Source organism: Macaca fascicularis, chromosome 13, assembly GCF_037993035.2.
Source record: "Macaca fascicularis isolate 582-1 chromosome 13, T2T-MFA8v1.1".
NCBI lineage: Eukaryota > Metazoa > Chordata > Mammalia > Primates > Cercopithecidae > Macaca > Macaca fascicularis.
In genome coordinates, this window is record NC_088387.1 from 83,093,980 (window position 1) to 83,117,947 (window position 23,968).

Genomic DNA, 23,968 nt, shown 5'->3' on the forward strand with positions numbered 1-23,968 from the left:
TGATCCACCCACCTCAGCCTCCCAAAGTGCTGGGATAACAGGCGTAAGCCACCGCTCCCAGCCCAAGCTGGTCTTAAATTTTATTTCTTGATGGAAGATTTTTGCCTTGGTTTTTAACCTCAGAGTGAGGACAAATAAGCACCTAAAGCATCAAACATTGACTAAAGAATTGTAACACTAAGAAAGAGATTTTGATGATTCCAATCTTTATTATTTAGCTTTGAGAATACCAGTTTTATCTCAAATTCTGTCTTTATGTGTATAAATAAAAGTAGCAGATCTGAGCTCAAGACATGACAGAACATAATTTAGAATCTTTTCCAGTTCTCCAGAGAGCCATTAACTAGCAAGCGATATGAAAGATTCATCAGAATTCAACATAATATTTTCTGGCAGTTTACCCAAGGGGTTCCTGAATACACTTGAAGGACTTACTTATCAAACAACTAGGAATTGATATATACCTAAATCCCTTTGCCTTTTCAGATTCCATAAAACCTGACAATAACAGCCAACAAAGTTACTTCAGAATCTGCTGGAACTTACTAGAGACAAAATGAACTGTCCAGATAGAATCGAGTAGTCCTTAAGGAAAGTTTATAATTCCAGAGTTTTCATCTTTAATTGAATATAGTGATTACTCCTTAAAAGAACAATTACTATAAAATTCTTATTCAGGCTGTTGTTAATTATTTAGTAATATTTAAATTACTTTAAGAAAATACAGTTAAAGTATATGAAATTTTCTGTCAGTAAACATAAGTATAAAATGTAATGTTTTTTGAAAACTATTAGGTTGGTGCAAAGGTAATTGATGTTTTGCCATTAAATGGCAAAACTGGGAAAACCCACATAGTTTAAACCCAGTTTGAAGTGCTTATTTATAATTGCTCATAAACACATGCAACTCAGAATCAGCTGTACATGGCCTCTGAAGACTGCCGTAAGATTTGACAGGGTAACCTATTCTATACAGAGTTGAAGAACTTGGATCATTTGATCTATTAAATGTGTCTGAGTACCATTTATGATGAAATGGAGCACTTTGGCTGTAACACTATCTCATGGAATAGAAGTGTTTTTATTCTGCCTACATGTGAAATATAATACTACTTCTGTTTGCTGTCTAAAGAAATATCCTAACAGCATCTTCTTGAAAGAATAAAGAACAGCCTGTGTATTTTTAGGAGTTGGTACTCTGCTTGCCTTTTAAGTATGGATCATTGCCTTTGTTTTTCAGTTAAGAGTTTTTAAGTTTTATTTTTGTTTTCAAGGGGGTAAAACAGTTTATCGATCTCTTAAATACATGGATGAGTTTTGTGATTCCCATTTGACGATTTTAAGATGTGAGAAAGGTTAATGTCCAGAAGCTAAGAAGTGCGGTTGGCATCATGCCTTATTTTCTGTTTAAGCCAACTGATGATTTGTTTGATTTATTTAATAGTTCTTCTTTGGATATTAGTAACCACCAATAAATAAAACTGAATATGAATTTCCAAAGCTTTGCTTATACAAAGTGCCAAACTTAATCAACATTTGAATTATATGTGCTAGAATTATAAGCAGTATCACATTGTTGTTTTTAACCATTGCATTTTCACCGTTGTGGCTATATACAACTCTATATAATTAACATCTGTTTTAGTTCTAACTGTTTTTGTATGGTGAATGGTTTCTGCTTTAAAGGCTTATGCTCCTGAAATCAGCCAAACACAACCAGACTCTCTAGTCTTACCATCACACCTTTTCAGTTTTAATTCCAAGAAAGAAATATTTTATTCCCCTCACCTCTATAACACAGAAGCCTTGAGTATCCCCTGAATCGTCAGAGGTTTAGAGTGAAAAGGAGAAAATTATAAGTATATAAAGCCCTGCCCAGTTGGAACATCACTGTCCAAAAGAGGAAGTAGACAAGAGAACATGTAATTATAAGTCAACATGATAAACCCAATAACAGAAATGTGGTACATAGTACAGGGATTAACCCAGGGAAGAGTATAAGGACCATATGAGCAGGGATTATGTTTGATTCATATCTGTATATCCAGCACCTAACAAAGAGTCTGGTATTTAATAGATTCAACAAATCAGTTAAATGAATGAGATTAATTCTGCCTTAAAGATAAGAAACAAGGAAGTCTTCCTAAATGGGGTGTAATCTGGGTTTTGAAATTCAAATAGCTTAGAAGAAGAGGACAAAGAAAAAAAATTGGAAAAAAAAAAAAAAGCCAAATAGGCAGATAAAAAAAGTTAAGAAAATGAATGACAGGCATGGGGAACAGTGTGAGTGAAACTGCATGCCGTGTTTTAGCAAACTGCAAATAGTTCAGATTGCATCAGCATAAAGTGTAAATTGAAGAGCAGCTGGAAATGGAGCTATATTAGTGAAGAATTATATACAAGGGCTTCTTTGAAAAACAATGAACTTTACAAAAAAACTTAATCATACTTTCTTGAATACTTTCTAAAACATGTTTTGGGATGTCTAGACCCTTTCTTCAAAGGCCTTTGATATTTTTAAAAGGTAATTAGAATTATTGATGAAATATTTTCATTTTAACATTTATTATCTTCTCTAACATTTGAGATTTATGTCAGATTTTTAATATTTTATATAACTTATAAACATTGCGGTCCTTTGTGTAACCAATGATGATTTTCCCTTTTCAAATTAAAAAGATTTATAGGACTGTATTTGCATTTATGACGTGAGATAGATGTGTATTAAATAGTATGACAACATACTTCAAGCCAAGTTTTATATGGAAGCCCACTATGTAAGTAGATATGGTCCATGGGCATCCACTCCCTACACTTATGGGTCTACTAGGGTACTCTGCAGATTCCTCCAGGTTCAACAGTCAAGGGTTTAGTGGAAAGAGCCAAGGAGGCCTGGGTTCAGTATTTACAGTTAGTGACTGGATTGTGGGTGTCTCCTTTTTCTTTCTCATCGTCTAAATAGAGGGACTGTCTGGGTGCAGTGGCTCACGCCTGTAATCCCAGCACTTTGGGAGGTCAAAGTGGGCGGATCACTTGAGGTCAGGGGTTCGAGACCAGCCTGGCCAACATGGTAAAACCCTCTCTCTACTAAAAATACTAAAAAAAAATTAGCCCAGCGTGGTGGCAGGCACCTGTAATCCTAGCTATTTGGGAGGCTGAGGCAGGAGAATTGCTTGAACCCGGGAGGTGGAGGTTGCAGTGAGCCAAGGTCGCACCACTGCACTCCAGTCTGGGCGACAGCAAGACTCTGTCTCAAATAAATAAATACAGTAAATAGAGGGACTTAGTTAAATGACTTCTAAAGTCCCTTTTAACTCTAAGTCTGTGGTTTTATAAATCTGTAGCTATAGTTTATGTGATGCTGGGGCTTTGAACTGGAATGTAACCCCCCAATTATAGCTACGTTTTCCAGGACTACATCTAAGTGAAATCAGGAGCAGTCTATATTGTGTTTTTCTAAAAAACTTAAGTTGTTCTTTTTTTCATGTTAAATTTAAGATTTTGGTAGAATAGGTGGAACTATCTCACAGGTAATTTGAAGTTTGGGTCTAAAACTGAGGAGAGAAATCAGGACTAGGGATAGATTTGGGGTTATCCATACAGGTGACTGTTAAACGTGGAAGTAAATGAGGTTATTTAGGGGGCAGAAGAGAAGGGAGTGAACAATCAAGAGTAGAAGGGGTGGAGGAATGGAGGAAGATATGGAACTCTACAAGGACATGGAAAAGGAATAAGGAAAGTAGGGAAGAAATTGAATAGAGTATGTCCTAGTACTAAGGAAAGAGTTTTCAGAAATGAACTTGACTGAGAGAACCAGATAGAAATAGCCCACCATGTGGTGTTAGCATTCACTGCCAAATGAAGATGTTGGTCATTAAGATAAAGGTTATCTGAAAAGACAGTTTAAGCCATTGGGGGCATGCAAATTGGTGTACAAAAAGAAAACTTTTGCAAGTTCCAGGTTTTTTTTTTTTAAAGGTCATGCTAAGTATTGAAGAGGAATAAGTTTATATGGTTTGATACCTACACACATTAATCAGAGTATGGTGGTATAGTGAATGGAGAGCACAGAACTCAGAATTATGAATTCTGGGTTCTAGTACACACTCTCTGTTGTTTTAACTGTGCAACCATCCAGTCACCTAACAGGGTGGAGATACTTGTAAACAGATAAATTATAATCAGATTGCTAATTGTTGTACTCAATATGATCAGAACTTCTTGGGCAAATGATTTAAGCCTTCTGGGTTTCTTCACCTGTAAAATTAAATTGTTAAGAAAAATTTGTTTTAGGCCAGACACAAAGTCTCATGCCTGTAATCCTAGCACTTTGGAAGGCCAAGGCAGGTGGATTACCTAAGGTCGGGAGTTTGAGACCAGTCTGGCCAACGTGGTGAAACCCCGTCTCCACTAAAAATACAGAAATTGGCCGGGCGTGGTGGCAGGTCCCTGTAATCCCAGCTACTAGGGAGGCAGAGACAGGAGAATTGCTTGAACCCAGGAGGCGGAGGTTGCAGTGAGCCGAGATCACGCCACTGCACTCCAGCCTGGGTGGCAGGGTGAGACCCTGTCTCAAAAAAATAATAAATAAATAAATTTTGTTTTAAAGCTCATAATCTATGTAGTACCTCTTAATGCAGTTCTGGATTGTTACAATGCTGTTTGCCTTTAAAATGTGTATGAATGCATACATATATATGTATACGTATACATATATGTACTTTTTTTTTTTTTGGAGATGGAGTCTGGCGCTGTCGCCCAGGCTGGAGTGCAGTGGCCGGATCTCAGCTCACTGCAAGCTCCGCCTCCCGGGTTTGCACCATTCTCCTGCCTCAGCCTCCGGAGTAGCTGGGACTACAGGCGCCCGCCACCTCGCCCGGCTATTTTTTTGTATTTTTTAGTAGAGACGGGGTTTCACCGTGTTAGCCAGGATGGTCTCGATCTCCTGACCTTGTGATCCGCCCATCTCGGCCTCCCAAAGTGCTGGGATTACAGGCTTGAGCCACCGTGCCCGGCCATATATGTACTTTTTAAGAATTATTATATAGGATATTATCTTTTATTGTTGTTTTGAGACAGGGTCTCCCTCTGTTGGCCAGGCTGGAGTACAGTGGTGTAATCATAGCTTACTGCAGCCCTGGCATCCTGGATTTAAGCGATCCTTCCACCTCAGCCTCTGGAGTAGGTGGGGACTACTACAGGCATGTGCCAGCCTACTGGGCTTTTTTTTTTTTTTTTTTTTTTTGGTAGAGACAGGTTTTCCCTGTGTTGCCTAGGCTGGTCCTGAACTCCTGGCCTTAACTGTTCCTCATTGGTCAGCCTCAAAGTGTTAGGATTACAGGCATTAGCCACCACTCCCAGTCTAGTACACTGTTTATAAAATTTTCCCTGTACACTGAGGCTGTCACACCCTCTCAGTTATTGAAGTGTAGTGGGACAGGCCATATTGTGTGCTCTGAGCCAGTGAGTACTGTGCACTTTCATCCAGTAAGTGCCCTACCCACTTGTTGGAGAGTTGAGCATGTTTTGGAACATGTTAGTGTTTCTCTCCTGGTACTGTCTTTTCTTGCCATTTATTTAGTAAGGAACAAAGGGATGCAAGTAAAGACTATCATGCTGTTTATTAACATGCAAGCTTTACAGAGGCCACTGGCCTGAGATTCAACTGAAGAAATGGTCAAGGCTGCTTTCCAGTGTGGACTCTTAAGTAAAACTTTTAATTTAAAAAAAAAAAATTAAAGAAATGATTGAGGAGAAAGAAGGTAAAGATTATTAGCCCACCAATATTCCTAAAGTATAGACAGTCACAAATTTTGTGCCCTTTGATATAGGGTGACTTTGTGTTCACAAATATTATTTAGATTTTTCAAGCTTGTAATATACGTGCCCTGCATAGTCCTTGCTGCCATAGATACACCGGTGAACTTGATGAGATATGCTCTTCCTGGATTTTATCATTTATTAGGAATGGTAAAATTAAACAACAGTCAGAGGCCCATAGGAGTTCAGTTTTGCCCAAGCAGAATGTTGAATAAATGTTCTAACTGGTTCCTGGCAAAAATCATATAAACTGTATCTTTTATCATCACCTCGGCCTCTCCCTTTCCCCATTTCTGCAATGTATTGTAACCACAGTATGAGAAAAAACATGCTGAAATAGTTAGGTAAACTGGATCTCCAGGAACATATAACTTTGTGACTGGGAAAAAGGGTTGAGAACTCCTGACTTCTAGGTCAGTATCATTCAAATATGTGCTTGCAAGCCAGACCACATTTTTAAGTACAAACCCACTTTTTTTTTTTTTTTTTTTTTTTTTTTTTTTTTTGAGACACAGTCTTGCTCTATCGCCCAGGCTGGAGTGCAGTGGCACGATCTTGGCTCACTGCAGCCTCTGCCTCCTGGGTTCCAGCAATTCTCCTGCTTCAGCCTCTTGGATAGCTGGGATTACAGGCGCACACCACCATACCTGGGTAGTTTTTGTATTTTTAGTGGAGATGGGGGTTCACCATGTTGGCCAGGCTAGTCCCAAACTCCTGACCTCAGGTGATCTGTCCGCCTCAGTCTCCCAGAGTGCTGGGATTATGGGCATGAGCCACCGTGCCCGGCCACAAACCCACATTTTTTAAAGTTTTAAAAATTTGTTTAATGATATGGAACCCACGTTTTAATTACTTTGCTTTTTGTTTATAGGTCCAGGGGCAAGTTCATCCTACTCTCGAGTCTAATGATGATGCTCTTCAGTATGTTGAAGAATTAATTTTGCAATTATTAAATATGCTATGTCAAGCTCAGCCCCGAAGTGCTTCAGATGTAGAGGTATGACAAATGTTGTCTTGTATTTACTTTATATCTAATTTGTGTGTTGGCTGTAATGTCAGTGAAGGGGGAAAGAATTTGCTCCATATATATATATATATGGTATATAAGAAAATGCAGCCTGGATTTTACTCTTTACAGGTTGAGTATCCCTTATCCAGAATGCTTGGGAACAGAAGTGTTTTAGATTTTGAGGTTTTGGGGTTTTTTTTTGTTTTTTTGTTTTTTTTTTAATATTTGCTGTATACTTACTGGCTGAGCATCCCAAATCCAAAAACCCAAACTCTGAAGTGTTCCAGTGAGCATCATGTCAGCGTCTAGAAGTTCTGAATTTTGGCCTGATGTGGTGGCTCAAGCCTGTAATCCGAGCACTTTGGGAGGCCAAAGCGGAAGGATCACTTGAGCCCAGGAGTTTGAGACCAGCCTGGGAAACAAAGTGAGACCCCATCTCTAAAAAAAATTTGTTTTTAATTAGCTAGGCATGGTGGCATGTGCCAGTCTGTAGTCCCAGCTACTCAGGAGGCTGAGACACAAGGATCACTTGAGCCCAGGAGATGGAAGCTCCAGTAAGCCCTGAATGAAAGAGTGGAACCCTGTCTTAAAAAAAAAAAAAAAAAAAAAAGAAGCTAAAAGTTTCAGATTTTGGATTTTTGGATTAGGGATAATCAGCCTGTATTGCATATATGATAGTTTATATATATTCGAGCTGTTAAACTATTCATTTTTTGTTTGTAAGCTAAACTGAACAATTTCTTGATGATAGAATGATATACCCATACTTTTAGGAGTGGCATATGTCCAAGCATTTCTTTTATTAAAGCCAGCTAACATTCCAAAAACATTTCTGTTAATGTTTTGATCTTCAGTTGTTACATGTATTTTAAGTCGTAAGTGAATTATTTCCTAGCAATTGAGAGAGAGGGAATCATCTAAACACCTAGGAAGGAGGTTCTGTAATCTCTTAAAAAGATGATATGGCCCCTGTCTTTTTAGGGCTTATGATTTAATGGAGATACAGATAGATATGTAGTCAGTAACATAATGTGATATTCTATGAGTAAAGAGTATATGGGAAACCATGAAAGGGGCAACTAAGAGAGGCTTTGGGGTTTGGGATAGCTTCCAAGAAGAAGATATATCTAAACTGAGTTCAGAAGGAGTCGAAAGTTGGAGAGAAAAAAAGGTTTGAAGTACCAACTGTAGAAAATGGGAGATACAGCTAGAAATAGAAAGAGTTCTCTGGCAATGATGAAGGACCATTTGACTTTAATGACTTCAAGTGTACAGTAGTTCAAATCTTTGAGTTTCTGTGACTTTGCTTTTGCAGCACTCAAGTGTGAGCACAAAAAAAAGATAGTTGGACTGAATGGTGTTTCCTCATGGATGTATAGCAGCAGAACAGTAGGGCAAGGGAATTGTAAAAACTGGTAATAGCAGTGCTTTGCAACCTTTTCAGGACACAACACACATAGAATGTAATGTTTTTATGGCACACAGTGATTTGGTAGGAAGTAATCTCTAGCAACCTCAGGCCTTGTCCTACTCCCCTGACGCTGAGGAATTGATAGACAGGCACTTCCAATGAGAAACTGCTGAGAAGAGCATCACTGAATCAAAATTGGATAAGGAAAAAAGTGAAATGTGATAATAGCTGATTGGTTTGCTATATAGTATTATGCACTAGTCTGAATACTTTCATGCTTTGTATTTCATTTAAACCTTGTAATAATCCCATCAAGATGGTATTGGTTTTTTCCCTACTAGAATGTAAGCTCCAGGGATTTTTTTTTTTTTTTTTTTTTTTTTACTTGTTCACTGTTGAATCACCAGCACCGAGAACAATATCTGGCACAGAGAAGACACTCAGAAATATAAGTTGAATGAATGAATGTGGAAACTGAAGCACAGAGAGGTTGAATAACCTGCCCAAGGTCATAGTTATTAAGTAGTGAAGCCAAGACTTTTAACCAGAAAGTCTAGCTTTTTGAGCATGCATTCTAATACCAGGTAGGAGAGGGCACATATAATGGAAAAACATGGAGAGAACAGGGTACTAGAGTTCTCAGTAAGGTCAGAGAACTGATAATATTAGGACATCTGAAAGAGATAAATAGAATAGATTGAGATGAGAGAAAGAGTTGTTTGAATGTAAGATTTCATTAAGTAACATAGTTACAAAGCAGGATGTGGCTAGACCAGGGGTGAAGGTCCCCAAGATGAGGTGTTTATGGAATTAAGAGGCCAGGGTATTTTGTGTGTCCCTAATGTAAACCATAAATTTGGACAGAATGGTAGCAGGACTTTACATGAGAATGGAAGAGTGATGTTAATACCTCTTAATACCACCACAGTGGGGTTTAGGTTTCAACATGAATTTGGGAGGGGCACAAACATTTGGACCATAGCAAATGGTGTCTTATATTCTTTTATCAGGAAATAATTTTCCATTTTCCTCATTCACTAGGATTCAGTATTTCTTTAATACACTTACAAAACTTTCTATTAAAATAACAAGGTTCCTAAATTTAGCAAGCCCTAAGTATGTTTTGTGATGAGTCATAAAATACTTTTCTTAGGTTTTGAGGGTCACATAAGAAAAATGTATTTAGAGGCTGGGCATAGTGGCCCACACCTGTAATCCCAGCACTTTGGAAGGCCGAAGCAGGCAGATAACCTAAGGTTGGGAGTTTGAGAACAGCCTGGCCAACATGGTGAAAACCCATCTCTACTAAAAGAAAAAAAAAATACAAAAAATTAGCTGGGCGTGGTGGCAGGCACCTGTAATCCCAACTCCTCAGGAGGCTGAGGCAGGAGAACTTCTTGAACCTGGGAGGCAGAAGTTGCAGTGAGCCAAGATTGCACCATTGTGGGAGGCAGAAGTTGCAGTGAGCCAAGATTGCACCATTGTACTCCAGTCTGGGTGACAGAGCAAGATCCATCTCAAAAAAAAAAAAAAGAAAAAGAAAAAAATGTATTTTAAAAATAGATCAATCTGAATTAGCAGAATATACACATTTAAAAATCTTTCTAAAGAATACACTTCGTAATGGTTCTCAGAGGCTGTATAGATTGGAGAGAAAAGGAATTGGGGAAGATTCATTCAAAGAATACATATTTACAGTTAGGAGGAATAAGTTCAAGAGATCCTATTGTACAGCATGGTGACTATAGTTAATCATGGTATATTGTACTCTTGAAAATGCTAAGAGTGGATATTGATTGTTCTCACCACAAAAATAACTATGTGAGGTAATGCATTTGTTAATTAGCTAGATTTAGCCATTCCACAGTATATATGTACTTCCAAGCATCATCATGTTGTACATGATATACATGTACAGTCAATGTAAGGAATAAATAAATTTGGCTGGTAATTTGGTGAAATTACAGGTTCACACCTGTAATCCCAGCACTTTGGGAGGCCAACGTGGGCAGATTGCCTGAGCCCAAGAGTTCAGGACCAGCCTGGGCAATGTGGCAAAACCCTGTCTCTACTAAACATACAAAAAATTAGCTGGCTATGAGGGTACATGCCTGTGGTCCCAGCCACCTGAGAGGTTGGGGTGGGAGGATTGCCTGAGCCCAGGAGGTTGATGCTGCAGTAAGCTGTGATCGTGCCACTGCACTCCTGACAGAGTGAGACTCTGTCTAAAAGGAAAAAAAAAGAAGTTTGAAAAAAAAATGTTTGAAAAATACACTTTGCTTTAAAGTATAAGCATAATTCAAAGTACGGTAGCAATTACTACTTAATTTGGTAGCTCCTAGGGGATATGTCTAAGAGTGATTTTTAGTTGCCCTATAGTTTTAGGAAAATAGGTGCTTCAAAAGTGCTTGAAAACAGATGGATTGTGCATACATATTTTGCTGATGGTAATTAAAAAGTTTTGGTAAATTGTACTACAGATTATCACAAATTGTGTCATAGTCCAAATGAGTGGAATTTTGTTTTATTGATGTAGCCAGTAATTACTAATCTGTACTGCCAATATATTAGTATTTACTGTCAGGCAGTGTTGCAGATGAATAAGGGAGTAGAGTCGTGCCTCAGTTTCTGTGGGGGATTGGTTGCAGGCTGCTGCCTGAAGATACCAAAATCCATGGATGCTCAAGTCCCTTATATTAAATGGCATAGTATTTGCATATAACTAATGAACACCCTCCCATATGCTTTAAATCATCTCTAGAATACTTATACAATACCTAATACAAAGTTAATGTTGCCAAGTGTAGTGGCTTGCGCCTGTACTCCCACCTACTCAGGAGGCTGAGGTGGGAGGATCACTTGAGCCCAAGAGTTCAAGGCTACAGTAAGCTATGATCGTGCCAGTGCACTTCAGTCTGGGTGACAGAGTGAAACCCTAACTCTTAAAAAAAAAAAAAATCGAATTATATGTAAATAGTTACTACATTGTATTTTAAATTTTGTATTTTTTAAATTTTTTTTTAATATTTTTGATCTGCGGTTGGTTGAATCCACAGATGCAGAACCATGGATATGGAAGGCCCACTGTATTATATATATTTTAATGCTTTGGGAATGCAGAAGAAGGGTATATATTATTTGGCTCTGTTGATTCCAATTAATTCAAATGTTAAAAGATAGTATAAAAATTGCTCCAATCTGGTTTATTTTTCCCTCTTTTATAATAAGTATAATTTTCTGTATTTAAACTTTGAAAAAATAGAAGCAAAAGCTAATATTTTTTTCCTCTGTTATGACCCTAGTATATTCTCTAATTTCTTAGGTCTTGTCCTTTCATAATTGTACTTGTTCTTTACTTGACTAGACTGATTTCCTTTGTTATGCCTTCCCTTTCTGGTGTATACGTACCTATATTTAACCAGCTTTGATTTCTTAGGACACTGATACATTTTTCTTTTCCTCATTCATCTCAGGCTTTTTTTTTTTTTTTTTTTTTTTTTAAACTCCTTTATCTTAGACTTTTTCTTGTCATTAGCCCTTCATCGTAAAATGTCAAATGTCTGATTTCTTTTTCCATTAATTTTTTTCTTTAGCTTTTTTCCCTTGGAATCCTAAAGAGTCCTTGTAATTTCTTTCTTTCTTTTCTTTTCTTTTTTTTTTTATTTCTTTTCTTTTTTTTTTTTTTTTGTGAGACAGAGACTCGCTGTGTCACCCAGGCTGGAGTGCAGTGTTATGATCTCAGCTCACTGCAACTTCTGTCTCCCAGGTTCAAGCGATTATCGTGCCTCAGCCTCCTGAGTAGCTGGGACTACAATCGTGCACCACCATGCCTGGCTAATTTTTGTATTTTTAGTAAAGACAGGTTTTCACCATATTGGCCAGGCTGGTCTTGAACTCCTGACCTCAAGCAATCCGCCCACCTCAGCCTCCCAAAGTGCTGGGATTACAGGCATGAGCCACCACACCCAGCCAAGTCCCTATAATTTGTAATAAGCTTTCCATTAACATTTAGATTCCCCAAATAATTTATCCATATTTTCTACCTTTCTAAACAAAAACAAATTTCTCCCACACATACAAAAGTATATGAGGATCTAAATTTTTTTTAACTGAAGTACATATGTAGGAATTTATATAGGACCTAGAATATTTGTATTGGGTTTGGCCAAGATTATCTTTTTAAACCTATTTTTTATGTAAAGGAAAAAACAGCGTTCTGCTAATAATAGAGGTGAATCTCAAACTTAGCTCTGTATCTCATTAATGTTTCCCAGAGGTACTAGATATTAATAAAGATAGAGTTTCTCATTTAATACAAATAAAAGTATTAATCTTGAAATTAGGAGAGTAATAGTATTCTAATTCATGAATCTTTCATTGATCAGTCCTCCTTGGCCTTCTTTTTAAAAATACATGAAGGCCTGAGTGCAGTGGCTCATGTGTGTAATCCCAGCACTTTGGGAGGCCAAGGGAGAAGGATCACTTTGAGCTCAGGCGTTCCAGAGTAGCCTGGGCAACATAGCAAGATCTCATTTCTACTAAAAATAAAAAAATTAGCTGGACGTGGGGGCACATACATATAGTCCCAGCTACTTGGGAGGCGGAGGCAGGGGGATCACTTAAGCCCAGGAGTTTGAGGCTCCAGTGAGCTATGATCGCATCATTGCACTCCAGCCTGGGTGATAGAGCAAGACCCTGTTCCCCCTCAAAATAAATAAAAAGTAAAGAAATATAAAATATTTGTGAAAGAAATTTTATTTTGCTATAAAATTATAAATTTGCCACTACAAGAAATAAAGTAATTCCTTCGGTTTGGCCTCTCCACATTCGAAACACCTTTTTTTAAAAAAAAAAAAAAACCCTATGAATTTTTCCCCATGCATTTTGACCCTTGGCATTATCTCCTAAGTATATATTTGGTAATTGGATTTCATTAATACCCTTGTAAGTAAGTTTAAAATGTGCTGTGCTTCATTATTACCACTTTGCCTTTTTAAAAATCATTCGAGATTTTCTTTCCTCTTCTTTACTTCCTCAAAACAATAAACCTGGAATGAGATAGACGTAATTGATAATGGACAGGGGTTGCTGTTCTGTTTTTTCTTCTACCTCAACCCCTTCCTACAGTTAGTCTCTGTAATTCCACCACTGGTGATTTTTTTTTTCAAAGACATGTAAATCTATTTAGAATTAATTGTCAGGTTGAGTTCAACTTCTGTCCTTTTCTATTGCTTTTTTTTTTTAATTTTTACTTTTTTCTACTGCTTTTATATCTACACTGTGCACCAGTGTTTTTAGACTCCAGGTCATGGCCTGGAGTCATAAAATTACTTTAGTGCATTGCCCAACCTCATTTTAAAAAATGAAACAGGCCGGGCACAGTGGCTCACACCTATAATCCTAGCACTTTGGGAGGCTTAGGTGGGCGGATCACCTGAGGTCAGGAGTTCAAGACCAGCCTGGCCAACATGGGGAAACCCATCTCTACTAAAAATACAAAAATTAACTGGGCATGGTAGCACACGCCTGTAATCCCAGCTACTTGGGAGGCTGAGGCGGGAGAATCACTTGAACCTGGGAGTGGTGGTTGCAGTGAGCTGAGATTGCACCACTGCACTCCAGCCTGGGCAACAGAGCAAGACTCTGTCTCAAAATAAGTAAATATATAAATAAAAAACAGAATAGAAAATGCCAGTGTGCTACATATAATAAGGACAGGTTTGTTTTAGGAAACTTTGCTTCATTTGACTATGTGTGCAGTATTTTAGGGTATAATGTAAAAATGTGTTGAAAATTTATTCTTACTATGAGTTGGGGTTTTAAAAAATGTTGGAAAGCCACAGGGTCATAGCATTATTAGGTTTGTGCCATGGTTACACTTAGTTAATCATGGGTTAAACCCATCACTATAAACATTTTAACTGAAAACCACGTAAGTTAGTCCTGAATATCTTGTCATTTTTGGATTAGCAAGTCTGTAAAATAAACTTGGAAAAAAGAAAAGAATTCTTGTTTTGGATGTTCCCTTCTCTCCCTTTACCCCTTCCCTTTTCTCCTTTTTTATCTGCGATGCCTTCTCCATATTTGGACCTTTGTATTGCCTTTTACTGTATGAGGCTGGTGTCCTGGCAAATAGCTTTTCAACCAGACAGTTGAAAACGTTTGTAAACCCCATTTTTAACTACTATAATTTATTTCAACATGCTTCTAATTTGATTAATTAGAATTAAAATAACTTTATTTGGAAGCTGATTTAGCCTTGGACATAGATGAAGATAAGATTTATTAAAATTGAGTGGATTACACCCCTCAATTTATACATTTGCTCTTAAGATTTCCAAGAATCATTGTGTTCTCCACCCTTCTCACCACCAAGGACATCACAGGGCATCACACGTTTTTTATTTTCCATTTTACTAGCAAATAATTAAAACTTTTTATTCAGATTTATAATTAGGGATGATGTTTAATTTCATCTAGTTTTTATATACTAGTTGAATACTCATTTATTCAAAACACGTGTAAAAGTTATGTAATAGCGACCTCTACTGGTTTTAGTTATGGTATCCTGCAAGTGAATTTTTAAAAGTTTTGAGAGGATGAAAGCGCCTTTTTGAAGTGAATTAGTTTAATAAGGAAGGAAATTCAACTGTGATAGTAACCTGAGTTCTTTCACTCTCAGTGGAAGTTTTAACTAAAGAATTTCTGGAAATTAAATTGAAGTATTTTGTTAAAAATGAATGACTATGGGAGGACTTTAAAGAAATTACAGTGTATTAAAATTGCTGTCACCAATGCAAACTGTTGCTTTCCATGATTTGTAAATAGTTCTGAAGTGCCTTTGCATGGTGGATAAAGAATATTCATAGAGGTTTCCAATTGAAAAATGCTGCATGTAATTAGTACTGAAAGTAAGGACGAATGAGAACTGGATTTAGATATTTACTTCTTGATCTTGGGTGTTGTTCCTTGAAATTTTAGACAAGTACTATTTAAGGTAGCTTCTACTCATTCTTGTAATTAGCTTTATCACAGTGAAGTTGAAATTCAGGATGTGATATTTCCCCTAGATAATAGAAAGAATGTTTAGTCTCTTATTGCCTAATTAAGGAACTAATTCATTGACAATTACTGTTTTCTCTTAGTTTCAATATGTTTGTAATGTAAATTATACCACATGTGAAAAGCTCTACTTTTGGTATTCTTTGATTTTAAAAGTAAATTTTAAGTGAAGAGCACTATTTAATATATTTGCTTAGTTGTTGTTTTCCTATTTTCCAAGGAACGTGTTCAAAAAAGTTTCCCTCATCCAATTGATAAGTGGGCAATAGCTGATGCCCAATCAGCTATTGAAAAGAGGAAGCGAAGAAACCCTTTATCCCTCCCAGTAGAAAAAATCCATCCTTTATTAAAGGTAATGCTGAAATACTGCCTTCTTGCCTTTTAAGGGAAAAATAAAACCCACCATTTTTATACAATAAGAATATATTTTATGGATAATTGAGTCAACTTAAGAGTAAAATTCTCTCATTCTAAGTTTTCCAGAGATTTATGTGGTGGGAGGGGATGCTATGATAATAAGAAAATATAAACTGGGCAACATGATTTAAAGTAATTTCATATCAATAGTAATAAGCAAGTTGAGAGGACTAGGAAAGTTATTGTGGATTTTGTTTATCTCAGATGTAATTAGGACCACAAAGAGAGTTTATAAAACTCCTCTTCTTGGTTAGACCTGTGTTCCTATAAATCCTTTTGATGTTAATACTTTGTGTAGAGACCTCTGTGAAAAGGCCATAAGGCTATGTGTAATCTCTGAACAAAAAGATCACCTAAACTCTCCAGTCCTATTTACCATGTAAATAAATAAGTCAGTTGAGTCTCTACGGAACTAATAGAAAAATTGCTGGAAGCTCAAGTAATGCTATTTCTATTTTAGTTAATATAATGAACTACTGTTATCTCTCACAACAAAAATATAGGTATTATAATAAGTGAAAACTTAAATGCCAGCGATTTTGTACATACTATAATATGGACAAAATGTTAATACTTGTATACATTGAGTTTTATTACTCAACAAAGTTGTTATTATCCATAGTTTGTAAATGAAGTGACAGAGGCAGAAAGTGATTAAGTAACTTCTAGGCCAAGTTCACAAGACTCTAAGTGATAGTGTCAGAAAGTTCAGGTTTGCTTGATGTTTTCCAAAATTTAAAGTTAAACACTTGAATGAGTTTAAGATTGTATTTTGCATTCAATTGTTTGAATAGAAATATCTGCCTTATGGAAAACTACTTCATCATTCTCTTCATGATTTTCATTGGCCATACATTGAATTGTATTCTAAGAGAATTAAATTGAGGTATATAAATACTATGTTAATAATCCTAGATTTTGAGTTTTATGTGCTAATTGTGAATATCATTTCAATTTATTTTAATACACCTTTATCATGATACATTTAATAGTTTTTATATACCCTAAAAGATAAATACAGCCTGTCTCCAGTTTGTAACAAACTTCTTATTTCAAAGTTGTTTTTTTCCCTTAAATGAGTTGTTTGGAAAATAGATTTTGTTATTCTGTATGAACAGACCAGTCCCACAAAAGCCCATATTCTCTTTGAAGTCTAATACTAGGGCTATTTAACATTTTCTTAACAGCAGCCATTATTCAGTAGGACATAACATGAATTTTGTTTGTTTGTTTGTTTGTTTGTTTTTGAGGCGGAGTCTCGCTCTGTCGCCCAGGCTGGAGTGCAGTGGCGCGATCTCGGCTCACTGCAAGCTCCGCCCCCCGGGTTCCCGCCATTCTCCTGCCTCAGCCTCCCGAGTAGCTGGGACTACAGGCGCCGCCACCACGCCCGGCTAATTTTTTTGTATTTTTAGTGGAGACGGGGTTTCATTGTGTTAGCCAGGATGGTCTCGATCTCCTGACCTCGTGATCCGCCCGTCTCGGCCTCCCAAAGTGCTGGGATTACAGGCTTGAGCCACCGCGCCCGGCCATGAATTTTGTTTTCATAGAAATTGCCAGGGTTATACCAGGAATGTGCCCACTATAGTTTGGGGGAGCCCATCTTCCCTTGGTAAAGATAAAAGTATAAGCCTGGTAGAGATTCCTAGATACCAATAATATATTAACTCTCATTTTTTGTAAAAGAAAAAACTTGTTTGTTGTAGTTACTTCCAGGTATTCCGAATTAGGTAACAAGGAGCATTTATTCCCTTCTCCAAACTTGGGTCTTCCTTTATAGGTTAGGGATTATCTATTTGTAATCTCTGCTGCTTAAGTATTTTACATCATTAGAGGTAATTTTGCCTTGCCTTGTCTTAGCTTACATTTTCAATAGTAATACATATATTATTCATTGTTGAACCACTTAAAATTAAATATTGTTGGTAAGCACAGGCCTCAGGAAAAAAGTGTAAGCTAAGTTGCAAATATGTTTTTTATTTTTAATCAGTGTGTTAAATTTACAGTATATGATGTTTAAACATACTTTTCTTTTAATTTTGCAGGAGGTCCTAGGTTATAAAATTGACCATCAGGTTTCTGTTTACATAGTAGCAGTCTTAGAATACATTTCTGCAGACATTTTAAAGCTGGTTGGGAATTATGTAAGAAATATACGGCATTATGAAATTACAAAACAAGATATTAAAGTGGCAATGTGTGCTGACAAGGTAGGAAACTGAGCTTTTATATTTTTTTCTTAAGTTTCTTTTTATGACTTATTAAATGCTAACATACTATTCATGTAGAATAAAATTGTACTACGTGTTGGGGAATATCTCCAGTAACCTAATAGCAGGGATTCAAGATACCACTTTATAGAAATAAGATATTAGATATATGATATTAAAATGTGTTTAAATATATGTCATGCAGTTTTTTTCTTCTGTGCTGTTGCAACTAGGGTTAATTAGAGTAATCTCTTAATAGTTAATTTCTTTTTTCTTTTCTTTTTTTTGAGATGGAATCTCGCTCTGTCGCCCAGGCTGGAGTGCAGTGGCACAATCTTGGCTCACTGCAACCTCCGCCTTCTGGATTCAGGCGATTCTCCTGCCTCAGCCTCCTGAGTAGCTGGGATTACAGGCACATGCCACCATGGCTGACTTATTTTATTTTTTTGTTTTTAGTAGAGACAGGGTTTCACCATGTTTGTCGGGCTGATCTCAAACTCCTGACTGCCTCAGCCTCCGAAAGTGCTGGAATTACAGGCGTGAGCCACCGCGCCTGGCAAATAGTAAATTTCTTTCTTTCTTTTTTTTTTTTTTGAGACGGAGACTCGCTCTGTCGCCCCGGCTGGAGTGCAGTGGCCGGATCTCAGCTGACTGCAAGCTCCGCCTCCCGGGTTTATGCTGCCTCAGCCTCCGGAGTAGCTGGGACTACAGGCGCCCGCCTAGTTTTTTGTATTTTTTTTAGTAGAGAAGGGGTTTCACCGTGTTAGCCAGGATGGTCTCGATCTCCTGACCTCGTGATCCGCCCGTCTCGGCCTCCCAAAGTGCTGGGATTACAGGCTTGAGCCACCGCGCCCGGCTGTAAATTTGTTAAAATTTATTTGGATTGAAAGATTTATAAGGTTATGGATTTACTTAAAAACAATTTTTCAAAATGTAAAACCTCAAAACGATAGTTTTACTTTGGCACCTAGCTTTCTTCAGATACTACTTTGTGGTTTTACAATAATAATAATAAGAGCAAACACTTACTGAAGGTTAGGCATATATGTGGCGTATCTCCATTGGTCCTTATGATATTCCTCTAAGGTGAGTGATCTTATCTACATTTTATAAAAAGGAGACTGAAATTCACAGGGATAAAGAAATTGGTCCAGAATTTTCTGAGAAGTTTCAAAGCCTAGACTTGAACTCCAGGTCTCTCTGAGTCTAAAGCTTTTCGTCATTACCTAAGGATGTTCATTTTACGGAAACAACTTTGCAGAAAGGAAAATATTTTCTGTTGAAGCATTTCATTCCATTTTCCTCATTATACTCTTACTGATTTGGAATATTATTTCTGATTACTGATTCCATTAAATTATGTTTTAGTATTTATTTGTTCTTTGAGAATGTGGCCATATAGAGTGAAAAAACCCACCTGATTTGAAGAAGAATTTCAAATGTTTGGGTATTTTTAAATGATTAAGTATTTAGTTTTAAAAAATTACTATCTAGACGAATATGAAATACTTGATGTTTTTTAATGAAGGCAGATAAATAAAATATTTTTGAATACCTACTACATGTTAACACAGGCAGGAGATGCAAGAGAAGTATATATAAAACAAGGCTTCAGAGTTGATGAAGTTGTACTTACATGCATGAAACAATCAGAAAGCACGCAAGATAAAATATTATTTTATTGTGTTATAGAGATATGATGCTGTAGAAGTTCGCAAGAAGGGGAAAGATGTGTTCTAGCAAGATTAGTAACAGTAGACTTCTTGCAGAAAATAAAAGCTTATTTTGACCAGTTCCCAACAAATGTAGGAAAATAGGCCAAATAGAAGGCTATAAAAATTATTTAAATATGAGATACTGAGGCCATGGAATAAAGTGATGATGGCAGGGTATAAAACAGAGAAAACCAAGTCAGAGAAATTAAAGACAGGATCTGGAAACACATTGGAAGTAATAGGTTAACAAGAGAGACAGACAGATGAATACTAGTAGTGATAGAGAACTTGGAGGAGTGTAGTAAGTGATATCAGATGTTGAATTCTGTTTTAGAGAAGCTGTGGAGGAATGCTGGCAATATATCCAAGAGGAGAAATTTGCTTGTTTGCTTTTTTATCATTTAAGAACTTTATTCAGAGAACTTAAAGCATTTCACGTCAAATTTGACGAAAGCTTCATATTTTATTTTTTTATATCTCTGACTATATAGGTATTGATGGATATGTTTCATCAAGATGTAGAAGATATTAATATATTATCTTTAACTGATGAAGAGCCTTCCACCTCAGGAGAACAAACTTACTATGATTTGGTAAAAGCATTTATGGCAGAAATTCGACAATATATAAGGGAACTAAATCTAATTATAAAAGTTTTTAGAGAGCCCTTTGTCTCCAATTCAAAATTGTTTTCAGCTAATGTAAGTATCATTGTATATATGCCTGTCATTGGATGTGTTCTGAAATTTGCATGACCACTTCAAATTTGAAGTTGTATAGTTCATGATTACTAATTTGTTAATTTTTTTAAGTTGTGGTACTTAATTCATGATCACAAAGTGCTATAACAGTTTCAAGAGATTTAACATCAGAAATTAAGAGACAAAATACAAAGTAGACTGATTATGTAAGTGAAAATGAATTCACAGAATTGTCCATGTACTCCAAAGGATAAAGCTTCTTGTTTAGGTGGAAGATATTTTTGTTTGAGTCATTTGAATCATTCAGCCTACACTTCATCAATGCCAACTGTATTGTCAGGTACCATGCTTGGCAGCAGGGATTCAAAGATGAATAAGAAACAGTTCTGCTGGGCGCGGTGGCTCACGCCTCTAATCCCAGCACTTTGGGAGGCCCAGGTGGGCGGATCACGAAGTCAGGAGATCGAGACCATCCTGGCTAACATGGTGAAACCTCATCTCTACTAAAAATACAAAAAATTAGCCGGGCGTGGTGGTGGGCGCCTGTAATCCCAGCTACTCGGGAGACTGAGGCAGGAGAATGGCGTGAACCCTGGAGGCGGAGCTTGCAATGAGCCGAGATTGCGCCACTGCACTCCAACCTGGTCAACAGAGCGAGACTCCGTCTCAAAAAAAAAAAAAAGAAAAGAAAAGAAACAGTTCCTTTCCTTAAGTTTAGTCAAGACAGAGATATAAACTATACATTGCAATAAAATGTGGTAATTACCCTATTAGAAGTATGACAGCAGTAGTATTGGGAGCACAAAGGAAGGGGCTAGTAACATTGACACTTAGACAAAGGATTACTGATCTTACTGTAGTAATCAAACTAACCTAACTGGGTCCTGAAGAAATGCTGAGTGAGAACAGGTGAGATTGTCATAGGAGCTACACACTGGTAATTCCTGGAACTGTAGCCACACAGGCATAAATGACTGATAGAGAAGCAGTGCTCACTACAGAGGCTGGGACTGGGCTCAAGCTGTGGCAATGAGTGAACATTAAAAAATAAAGCAGTAGATTATCGTGATGGTTGTACAAATCTGTAAATATATTAAAGACTATTAAATCACTCACTTTAAATGGATACATTGTATGGTTTCTAAATAATGTTTCAATAAAGTTGCTTAACAAAAAGAGTAAAGAAGAGGCAAAGGTTTCTGAGGACACAAAAATCAAGAACGAAAATGGCCAAAAAGCACATCAAAAGGTGTTCAGCATCACTAATCATTAGAGAAATGTAAGTTAAAACCATGACATACTACTACATTCTCATTAGAAAGGCTAAAATGTAAATGACTTACAATACCAAAAGTTGAAATGGGTATGGAGCAACTGCTTGTGGGAATATAAAATTCCCACATTACTTGAGAATGTAAACTGGCATATTTTGGAAAACAGTTTGGCAGTTCTCTCTCTCTTTTTTTCTTGAGATGTAGTCTTGCTCTGTTGCCCAGGCTGGAGTGCAGGGGTGCGATTTTGGCTCATTGTAACCTCTGCCTCTCGGGTTCAATCCATTCTCCTGCCTCAGCCTCCCGTGTAGCTGGGATTACAGGTGTGTGCCACCACACCTGACTAATTTTTGTGTTTTTAGTAGAGGCAGGGTTTTACCATGTTGGCCAGGCTGGTCTCAAACTGACCTTAAGTGATCCACCAGCCTCGGCCTCCCAAAATGCTGGGATTACAGGCGTGAGCCACCATGCCTGGCTAGTTTGGCAGTTCTCTATAACAATAAACATAAACTAACCATATTGCCCAGCAATTCTACTCTTAGGTTTTTAACCAGAAGAAGTGAAAACATGTCCATGCAAAACTGGTTCATGAATGTTCATAGCAGCTTTATTTGTAATAGCCCCAAACTGGAAACAACTCAAATGTCCATCAGCAGGTGAATGTATAAACAAACTGTGGTATGACCATACAGTGGAATGTTACTGAGGAATAAAAAAAAAATGAAATAGTTATGCATGCAACAGCATGGGTGCATCTCAAAAATATAAGCAAAAAACTAGGCACAAAAGACAATATATGATTCCATTTATTTAATATTCTAGAAAAGACATTTCTGTAGAGACAAAAAGGAGATCACAGGTTTCCTGGGAGTGAGGCCTAGTAAGGGTTGATGGAAATGGGGCACATCTTAAGAAGTTAAGATGATGAAAAGGTTCTGTATCTTGATTGTGCTGGTGGTTAGAAGGGTGAATAACTACACAAAATCTCACCAAAACAACATTTAAAATAGGAGTTTCTTATATAAGCCATGCCTCAAAGTCGACTTGATAAATATAGTCACTGATAAAAAAAGAAATCAAATAATAGTAACCAATTTTAATTTAAAGTACAAAATGGATATGGTTTCAGATTCTATGTTGCAACTAACCCTTAAGAAACTATCATTTGTTGAATTTTAGTAAAGAACCATAAAAGGATAGTCACTCTATTTATATGGAAAGTCCAGAATAGGCAAATCCATAGAGACAAAGTAGATTAGTGGTTGCCAGGCACTGGGGAGAGGGAAGGAATGGAGAGTGACTGTACCGGATATTTAGCTATTCACCTTCCAAAAAAATCATAGGGTTTCTTCTCATGGTAATAAAATGTTCTAGAATTTGATACTGGTGATGACTGCACAACCAATATTGAAACCATTGACTAGTAACTACACTTTTAACGAGTGAATTTTATGGTATATGAGTTTTATCTCAATAGAAAAATTACACAGAAAAGCTATATTTTTCATATACTTCGAAATAATGTATCACAACAGATTGTATGCAGAAATAGATATGAAAATCCTGCCGTCTTCTAGTATACTATGTTAAGAGATTTGCAAATGTAAAACATTGCCATTCTTCTGCTGAATGTTTTTTGTTGTGGTTTAAAAAAAATTTGGCTACTTTTTATAAAAGTGCTATTTTTGTTAACACATAATGGGTTTATTATTTTTAATGAATTAAATATTTTTTTTAAATTTTGGTTTTAACTTCTAATATGGTAAACATTGAAATACATAGTTATAAACAAAAGGTTTTTAGAATCTTCAATAATTTTTAAGAGTGTGAAGGAGTCCTGAGACCAGAAAGTTACAAGACCACTGACCTAGAGAAATGTATTTGCAAGTTGTACATCTTTGCAGAAGGAATTCTTGAATTATCTTTTATTCATATTTGTAAATCATTAACATTTTTCACTGTATCTGCCATGTTAAATTTTGTGATTATAAAATGAGTTATTGGCTCAAAATTTGTTTAATATTATAATAATACAGCCTCACTGAATTTATGTGTTTTCCCCCAAACAGGATGTAGAAAATATATTTAGTCGTATAGTAGATATACATGAACTTAGTGTAAAGTTACTGGGCCATATAGAAGATACAGTAGAAATGACAGATGAAGGCAGTCCCCATCCACTAGTAGGAAGCTGCTTTGAAGACTTAGCAGAGGTAAGTACTTCAATTATATACCCAAAAAGTCTACATAAAAACCTACATTTACGTTAAAATTAAGAGTCTTATTTCTTTCCAGCTAAAGTCATAGATACAAATTGTTCACTACTTATCTGTTATTGCTCCTTTTCCATAGGGT

General features: G+C 36.7%; 1 protein-coding gene across 3 annotated transcripts in view; it reads left to right on the forward strand.

Annotated features, from left to right (window-relative positions):
* Positions 1-23,968, forward strand: part of SOS1 (SOS Ras/Rac guanine nucleotide exchange factor 1) — a 148,479-nt gene that overhangs the window by 53,545 nt on the left and 70,966 nt on the right. For all 3 annotated transcript variants that reach the window (XM_045369465.3, XM_045369466.3, XM_045369467.3), the window contains exons 2-6: positions 6,692-6,817; positions 15,523-15,654; positions 17,762-17,926; positions 20,133-20,342; positions 23,683-23,826. In XM_045369465.3, the coding sequence (XP_045225400.1) occupies positions 6,692-6,817; positions 15,523-15,654; positions 17,762-17,926; positions 20,133-20,342; positions 23,683-23,826 (777 nt within the window). The remainder of the gene's footprint in view (positions 1-6,691; positions 6,818-15,522; positions 15,655-17,761; positions 17,927-20,132; positions 20,343-23,682; positions 23,827-23,968) is intronic.